The sequence below is a fragment of the Oratosquilla oratoria genome, chromosome 20 (assembly GCF_046742065.1).
Source record: "Oratosquilla oratoria isolate Oo_2021 chromosome 20, ASM4674206v1, whole genome shotgun sequence".
Classification (NCBI taxonomy): Eukaryota; Metazoa; Arthropoda; class Malacostraca; order Stomatopoda; family Squillidae; genus Oratosquilla; species Oratosquilla oratoria.
The window spans coordinates 14,336,721-14,346,720 of NC_134796.1; the positions used below are offsets into that span (position 1 = coordinate 14,336,721).

General features: G+C 37.4%; 1 protein-coding gene across 1 annotated transcript in view; it reads left to right on the forward strand.

Annotated features, from left to right (window-relative positions):
- Positions 1-10,000, forward strand: part of LOC143036106 (nephrin-like) — a 390,672-nt gene that overhangs the window by 351,482 nt on the left and 29,190 nt on the right. The window contains exon 6 of the mRNA XM_076203361.1: positions 7,133-7,292. Coding sequence (XP_076059476.1) covers positions 7,133-7,292 — 160 coding nt within the window. The remainder of the gene's footprint in view (positions 1-7,132; positions 7,293-10,000) is intronic.

Here is a 10,000-nt window from a genome sequence, read left to right on the forward strand (position 1 = left end):
TAAGCTGAGATATAGAGTAAACATTATATTTCGACCACTAGCTGTGGTTCTCTTCAGCAGTTACTTATATTGGGTACATAGACAAGAACATATATACAGAGAAGAAAGCTACAAAAGGGGAACTAGGTAAGCCTCAAATCACATGCCCTGAGTGGGGTAGGACGTTTCGTCCTCTGGAGATGAATTTATTTACTGCCAAACTAGTAATGTCATCTGGTGACCATTGACCTTTCGATGTGTTGTAATTTGGGAACTGTTTTATTATAACAGTTACCAAATTACAACACATCCAAAGGCTACGAGTTGAGGTAGGATCTCTGCTGAAAAAGAAAATGGGGTCGCAGGTAGCAATCTTTGCTAATCTCGGGAACCAGTAGCGTTATGAGTTTAGAAAGTTTTGTACCTCCAGTAGCCGAGCGGTTTAAGGCACCGTCTCGGTAGCCTCTTGACCTCAGAGTGGTAGGTTCGAGTCTTATGCTGATATATATATATATATATATATATATATATATACATATATATATATATATATATATAGTGTGTGTGTGTGTACATATGTGTGTGAATCACCATAGTCTTGAATTACGTGCTAGACTCGTGATCGACAGCTTTTTCCCTCCCGGGAAAGAGCTCAGAGCTCATATATGACCGATCTATGGGTAATGCTCTGACTTTACACGCGCACACACTCTGAACTCCCCGTCCACGAGAGTTCGAGTAACGACTCGCAGCGGAGCGATACTGAACTTATTTCAACACACTATATGTATATATATGTATGTATACATATAATATATATATATATATATATATATATATATATATATATATGACGTAGTATGAATTGGAGACAGATGAGTGAAAGGTGGCAAGGGGAAGCAGGATAATGCAGGAGTGAATATTCTCTAACATTTCGACGGATGTCTTCCTCAGAGAGACTACAGACTATCAGATTTTGTGAACAATATATATCCCAGTATTGGCTCATCTTGCCGGCTGTCTTGGAATGGAGCCCGCTGATTGGCTAGTGGTTCGCGATCTCTTCCGAGCTAGAGCGGCTTGGGTCATTCTCACTACGGGTCGCGCTACGCTAACATGTCCTTCCCGGTGATTGGTGACTTGGCTTGTTGTGATGTGTGCTGCTTCTATGGTTTTTCTTAATCTGTTTCCCAGTCCTTGGTGGAGAACCTCGACGTTATTCCAGTTCGGGAGATGTCCGTGTGTATCTACGTGCACCACCAAGGGGTTACAAGTTCTGTGGTGGCGTAGATCACTCTTGTGTTCGTACACTCTTTTTTCGATGCCACGCGATGACTTTCCGTAGTACGTGGCCGGACATCCTCCGCATGGAATTTTGTATACAATGCTGTTCTGATTTATGATATTCTTGTTCTCATTCTTACTCACTATGTCTCTAATTCTTAATCCCGCGGTATGTGCTATGTGTATACCCTTTGTGTATATGTATATGTATATCATACAATCCATGACCGTCGCGCAGAGGATTCGAACCACCGCCTATAGACTCAAGAGAGTCCACAGCACACGCTTTTAACCACTCGTCTGTGGTCGAGTGGTTAAAGGCGTGTGCTGTGGACTCTCTTGAGTCTATAGGCGGTGGTTCGAATCCTCTGCGCGACGGTCATGGATTGTATGATTGATGTCGCTGTCCACTAGCGAATTATTCAAATATATATGTATATGTATATGTATATGTATATGTATGTGTATATGTATATGTATATGTATATGTATATGTATATGTATATGTACTGTATATGTATATTTATATGTGTGTGTATTTATTTACCTAGTTTTACCTAGTGTGTGTGTGTGTGTATCTATATGTATATGTGTATATATATATATATATATATATATATATATATATATATATATATATATTTCTTCTTACTTCAGCTCCCAGTAGTAGGTGTTATACCTCTCAGTGATCCCAGCATGTTACAAAGGATTACAAAGGCGGAGCATGCCGACAGGAGACCTTTTGGTCGATATCTAGGTCGGATGCGAAAAATATTAATAAATGAGTTAATAAAAACTATAATAATGTAGATAACAAATAGAATACATAAATAAATGCATAGGTATAGTTAAATAATAAACAAATAGGTAAATAGAAAATAATAATAAATTGACATATAACTAATAATAAATGAGAATCAAACAGACAAATAACAGAACAAAAACAAATAATATAAGATAAATGATAATCATTACAGCATCTTGCTTAGGTGTTTATCTAAATGATTCTTAAAGCTTTGAACTGAACTACATTGCACTGCCTCTGCAGGAAGTTTATTCCATTCATTAACTACATGGTTGGCGAAGTTGTTTCTACCCACTTCCAAATTGAATCTATTTCCGAACAGTTTGAGACCATTGTTTCTTGTCTGATTCTCATTCAATGTAAAAATTTTGTCACTTTCGATGTTGTCAACTCCCTTTAGAATCTTAAAGACCTGTATCAAGTCACCTCTGAGTCTACGCTTTTTTAGGGAAAACAGATTCATATGTTTTAGTCGATTTTCGTATGATTTATTTTTTTTATTTGGAATCAGTTTTGTGACTCGCCGTTGTATTTTTTCCAGTCTGTCAATGTCTTTAATGAGATTCGGTGACCGTACGGAAACAGCGTAGTCCAAATGTGGACGAACTAACGATTTATATAGCTTGTTAATGAGTGATGGATTTTTGAAGTCAAAAGATCGCGTAATCAGTCCAAGAATCTTATTTGCTTTCTCAGAGGCTGAAATGCACTGCTTGGATGACTTGAGATCGTTATTGATAATTACGCCGAGATCTTTTTCACTATTCACTTTTGTTACCAAATTTCCAAATAACTTGTAATCGTACTTACTGTAATTTTTACTTGTGTTAAATTTCATTAGCCACTTTTCAGACCATTGTTGTAATTTATCTAAATATTCTTGAATATCTAATTGATTTAAGTGATTATTTGCCATTCCACACATTTTTGTATCATCAGCAAATTTGAAAAAAGTAGATTTTAGTCCATGGTCTATATCATTTATATATACTATGTTTCTCCTTATGGCTCTATTATGGAAGGCCCCTTCCTCCCTTCGATGTTGGTCTCAAGTCATGTATGCTGAAGGTTTCTTCACCGTTTTCTTTCCATCTCTTTCTCGGTCTCTCTCTTGGCCTTCTTCCGTCCGGCATCCACTCCCAGCATCCCCTTGCAGTTCTTTCTTCCTCCATTCTTTCTAAATGTCCTAACCATCTTAACTGGGCAGCGTCTATTTCGCATAGAATGGAACAGACGCCAATGTTTTTCATTATATCTTCGTTTATTACTTTATCTCTCCTCGTCTTTCCAACTATGGCTATCAATGGTCTCATTTCCACTGCCTGAATCCTGCTCATGTCTACGTTTGTCATTACCCAACTTTCTGAACCATATATTAGTGTAGGTGTCAAGACAGTATTGAAAATAATCCTTTTCACTTCTAAAGGTACATGTTGAACCTTTATTGTTGGTCAGAGAGCTCCAACATTTGCACTAAATTTATTTATTCTTTCTGAAATATCCCTCTTAATTCCACCCTCCTTAGTACCTACACTTCCAAGATATTTGAAGATGTTTGTATTTTTACCATCTTATTTCCTATGGTGATGCTGAACTAATGTTTTTCTCTTCTGCTAACGGTCAGTATCTTTGTCTTTTCTACATTCATTTTAATGCCTTTCCTTATAAAGCACTCATTCCACCTTTTTAAGTCTTCTTCGATCTCTTCCCTATCTATGCTTCATTCAGCTATATCATCTGCATAAGCCATTATTCTGTTCTTATAGTTTTCTTCTTTACCTTCTTTAAGATCCTCTATTACAGTTTCTATATATACTATAAAGAGTAGAGGGGATAACACACGTCCTTGTTTAACCCCTGTTTCTACAGGGAACCACTTTTTTTACCTCTTTGATGTTCTAACACTGTATACACAGGGGTAATAAAAAATTTTTATAGCTTTCTTTAGATGTCCCTTGACAACATACCTCTCCTCCATGCATTTCCATACATTTTCGCGAGGAATTGAATCAAAAGCCTTCTGTAGATCAATAAAAATGATGTACAGGCTTTGGTTATACTCCCATGCCTTCTCTATCACCATCCTTAGTCCAAAAGTTAAGTTAAGTCCGTTACTGATCTATTACTTCTGTAACCATGCTGCTCATCTCGTAAAATTGGTTCTACTAGATCTCTTAGTCTTCTCTCAATTATTCTCTCATATAGCTTTGTGATATGGGGTATGAGGGAAACCCCTCCATAGCTGTTACAATTTCCAGCATCACCTTTATCTTTGAAAATTGGGACTATTAGGGTTTTACCCCACTCCTCTGGTATTGTTCCTTCTCTATAGATCTTATTTATGAGCTTCAATATATTTTGCTGTACTACATTTCCTTCTTCCTTTATTGATATTTATCTACTCCTGGTGTTTTGGAATTCTTCATTTCTTTCAATGCCCATTAAAATTATTTTTCTGTGATTTCATCATGTTCTCCATTTAAATCTTCCTCCATCTCTTGCCATTGTTCCTCATTTCCTGCATTTAGGAGCTCTTAGAAGTATTCTGTCCATCTGTTGTCAATCTCATCCTGATCTGTAAGAACATTCCCCTCTAGGTCTTTGATGTTATATTGTTTTGCCTTGCTTTTCCTATATGACTTTGCTATACTATATAATAACTTTTTTCTTTCTGCAAATCCTGTCAATCTCTCTCGGTCTTGGCTCGACTTTCAGGTGTTCGTCTTCCTAGCCACTTCCTTAATTTTAAAGTTTTGTTCTTTACTGTCTGTTTGACCTCCTCATTCCACAAAGGTGTGTTTCCTTTCCTATGTCCTCCAATCCATTCTACTACTAAAGTTTCTTCCGCTACCTCACTGATTGTTTCTTTTTCCTCATCATTTTGCTTCTCCAATTTTGTATAAGTTTACTTTTATAAGCATTCTTTTTATTTTCCTCTTGCAATTTTTTTTATTACTTTTCTTTTTCTCTTTTTCTATATTGCCATGGTTTTACCTTACCGATCTTAAGATCAGACACTAGTAACCTGTTTCTTTTTCCTCATCATTTTGCTTCTCCAATTTTTATATAAATTTACTTTTATAAGCATTCTTTTTATTTTCCTCTTGCAATTTTTTTTATTACTTTTCTTCTTCTACATTACCGTGGTTTTACCTTACCGATCTTAAGATCAGCCACTAGTAACCTGTGGTCTGAATCTAAACTCACTCCTGGTTTTACCTTCATATCGGTAAAAATTCTTCTGTCTGAACATATTATATAATCAATAATTTATCTTTATCAAATTGTTCTGTATTTAGATTCCATCTATATCTAGTGAATTTATGTTCCTCTTTATGTTGATAAAAGTCATTCATTATTTTCAAACCGTTTCTCATACAGTAGTCTATCAGTTTTTCTCCTTCTGAGTTTCTTGTCTCATCTCCAAATGTCCCTATTATATTTTCTATTCCTTCTCTTTCCTTTCCAACTCTAGCATTAAAATCACCAATCAAAAGTCCTATATCGTCATCTAGAATCTCATATTCTTCCTCCAGATGATCTAGGAAATTTTATTTTCTTCTTCAGGACATCCCTGTTGTGGTGCATACACTTGATATATATTGTACTTTCTTCCATTCATTATACTTCATTAGTCTTCATTGATCAATTTCACCTCTTGAATATATACATATATATATATACATATATATATATATATATATATATATTACATACTGTATGTATGTATATATGTATAATGTATATATATGTGTGTGTGTGTGTGTGTGTGTGTGTGTGTGTGTGTGTGTGTGTGTGTGTGTGTGTGTGTGTGTGTGTGTGTGTGTGTGTGTGTGTGTGTGTGTGTGTGTGTGTGTGTGTGTGTGTGTGTGTGTGTGTGTGTGTGTGTGTGTGTGTGTGTGTGTGTGTGTGTGTGTGTGTGTGTGTGTGTGTGTGTGTGTGTGTGTGTGTGTTTGTGTGTGTGTGCGTGCGTGTGCGTGTTGTTTGTGTCATCACTCACATGCACACGCATATGCACACGCACCCAAACACCACTGTACTTCCCATGATAATTCAATCAAAAGCAGTTTGCCCCAAATTAGCGACAGTACATCGGCATCACCCCATTCAGCCCACGACCATAGCATCTTTTTCCGCACACCATGTGATCGTATTTGCTTCACCTAAACATGTAATATCAGCTCCAACCCACACTACCCATGTATGATAGACGAATTTTGATAGTATTTAATCGTACCTAGGTTGGCACCAGAGTCCTTTTTGTACTCACGCGACGAAAAACTAGTTTTGAGATTTCCGTAATTGGTTCTCAAGGTTTGACACATAAGCAACAAATTGAGATAAAAACAAGAGCAAAAACAGTTAAATGAACAAATGAAAGAATAAAAAACAAATACATAAAGTAAATGAATAAACCGTAATTGGTTCTCAAGGTTTGACACATAAGCAACAAATTGAGATAAAAACAAGAGCAAAAACAGTTAAATGAACAAATGAAAGAATAAAAAAACAAATACATAAAGTAAATGAATAAACCGTAATTGGTTCTCAAGGTTTGACACATAAGCAACAAATTGAGATAAAAACAAGAGCAAAAACAGTTAAATGAACAAATGAAAGAATAAAAAACAAATGCATAAAGTAAATGAATAAATAAAACAAAGATAGTCGTATAACTGCACATACATTTTGCACGACACATGCAACTTCCCGAAGTCAAACTAAACCACCGGCTACACCATCCGGTAGAGGATAGGACGGTGGTTCTGCAGTGTACCCTCATAGCTTAACTCACAAGAGCAGCTGTCAAATTTACTTCTAATACAGAGAAGATTCAGGAGGTGCTAAGATAAGAGGGAGGGTGGAGGGGTGTGGAGTGTATTCAGGGATGGAATGGGTGGGAATGATTTTATGCCTTTTTTCTTTTTGGCTACCCCCCTTGTAAGGGGGAAAAAGCCTTGGTATATGTATGTATGTATGTACAGAGAAGAATAAAAAAATATATATTAAGGAGACGAAGATGAAGACTAAATTATAATTCCTCTTTCTATCTCCTGTTTCTAGGGCATTGAGCTGATCCACAACGTCAGTGCTGGCGTGATCCAGAGCAACCTGAGTCTGGTGCTCCAAGGCGTGGGTCGGGCCTCGTCCGGCTTCTACACGTGCCAGGCTCACAACATCGAGGGCACGGGCAAGTCCAACGCCGTCCGCCTCAACGTCAAATGTAAGTTATTATGGAAACCAATGAATAAATAGCAAGGGTGATACAGACAAGGTCATCATATTAAGACAGCAGGGCAGGTCTTGTAGTAATGGATTAAAATTGGACGAATTTAGGTTTAAGAAGGAAATAGGCAAGTCCAACGCCGTCCGCCTCAACGTCAAATGTAAGTTATTATGGAAACCAATGAATAAATAGCAAGGGTGATGCAGACAAGGTCATCATATTAAGACAGCAGGGCAGGTCTTGTAGTAATGAATTAAAATTGGACGAATTTAGGTTTAAGAAGGAAATAGGCAAGTCCAACGCCGTCCGCCTCATCGTCAAATGTAAGTTATTATGGAAACCAATGAATAAATAGCAAGGGTGATGCAGACAAGGTCATCATATTAAGACAGCAGGGCAGGTCTTGTAGTAATGGATTAAAATTGGACGAATTTAGGTTTAAGAAGGAAATAGGCAAGGACTGGTTGAACAGAGTGGTTAACAAATAAAATAGACTTAGTAACCATGTACTGAAACAATTGACTGTTTTAAAAGGAGATTAGATAACTTTATAGATACGGATGATAGGTGGTAAATGACATGGAACTGCCTAGTGTAGGCTTTATGGTCTCTTATAGTCTCTTCCATTCGTGTGTTCTTCTGTTCTTGTGAAACTGGAGTGTGAGCAGCAAAGTCGTTTGGTCTGAGTTCATCGGGAATGCGGATGAGCTGTAGATGTACTCGTGATGGGAAGACAGGATTTTTTGTGATTTAGCCGGTCTGTCTTATGAGGTCTTGTTAAACGCTTAGGACAGACGGTAGAGAAAAGGAAAAAAATATGGAGGGGGAAAGATATATATATATATATATATATATATATATATATATATATATATATATATATATATATATATACATATATATATATATATATATATATATACATATATATATATATATATATATATATGTATATATATGTATATATATACTGAAGAAGTATTGAGAGAAATGGAGACAGATAGGGAATTGATGACAACAATAAGGAAAAGACAGTTGCGATTCTTAGGACATATAATGAGGAGGGAAGGGTTGGAAGAGGTGGTGATGACGGGAATGGTGGAGGGAAGGAGAGCAAGGGGAGAGCAGAGGGAGAAGTACGAGTATATGAGCGGGCTGATGAGGACAACGGGAAAACAACTCAAACCAACACAGATGTTACAAGTAACTAGGGACCGTGAACGGTGGCGCTCCATGGTTGCCGAAGTCCAAGATGATATGGCACGACGGTAAGGTAAGATAAGGTAAGGTATATATGTATATATATATATCTATATATATATATATATATATATATATATATATATATATATATATACATATGTACATATATATATATATATTTATACTGTACATATATACATATATATATGTACATATATATATATATATATATATAGAGAGAGAGAGAGAGAGAGAGAGAGAGAGAGAGAGAGAGAGAGAGAGAGTGAGTGAGAGAGAGGTGGGGGGTGGGTAGGTAGAAAATGACAGGGGTAGGAATGGAAGGAGAGAGGTAGGAAAGGAAAATGAGGTAATAAGATGGGGGAGGGGAGATTGAGAGAGAGAGAAAGAAAATAAAAGGAGAGAAAGGAAGCAACAGAAAGCCACAGCTGCAAATCCTACACATGGGGAGAAATTGTGCAACCACGGATTTGGTATCGTTCGAAAGGAAAGTCGGTTTCTGGTTGTGTCAACTGCCAGCAGCAGATCCATGTGTTCATTCCTTTTGGACCCGAGGAATTGCGCCCGATGTAAACAAATGTCGTGTTCAAATTGAACAACTGTACCAGCAACATCTAGGGTCCGTTTTAGAGTGGATGGTCATACGGGGTCATACGCGCCACCTGTGTTTATAGATGTGAGTTTGCGTGCACATGTATTTCTATATGTTTGTACGTGACCCTCTGAGTGTAAGTGTGCGCGCGTGAGCGTGCGCGTGTGTGCGTGAGCATGAGCGTCCACGTGTGTGTGAATATGAGCGTGCGTTTATGTACGCTCATGCATACATACGCACGCTCATGCACAAACGAACGCGCCCGCATACGCACACGCATATACACACACGCATACACACGCGTAAGCGTAAGCGTGTGTGGGGGGTGGGGTAAGCGTGTCTATGTGTGTGTCTGTGTCTTTGGATAGGTGGATGCGAGTTGGGTGTTTATAAGAGCGACTGAGTGAATATTATTGACTTGATCATACTAGGCTGTCCCCTTTCTGTTTCATGTTTATGTTGTCAGATTTTGTCCCAGGCAAGCACAAGACCCCTCACTTTCAAGTTTGTTTTTGTTGTGACTCTGTTCGCTTGTAACTCCTGCTGGGGTCTCTTTGCTTGTAAAGTTCTCATTATAAATTAGGTGTTGTTAGTACTGAAAATGTTTACGCCGATAGCACTTTTCAGTGTTTGTATTTATTGTAGACATGTCACTTCTTTATCTTTCGGATCATTACGGACGATCAAAGCTTTGTCCGATCATCGATTCTCTCTGCAGGCAAAACAAATAGTTCCACTACTCCGATAGCTTAACTATATTGCATCCAAAAACTAGTGAGCATTCGAGGCTTTTGTCTCAATTGATTTGTTTGTTTATTTCATCTTTTCTTTGCCTTAACATATATTGGTTATTCATCACTACACTGCACAAATATACATAAGCGTACCTATA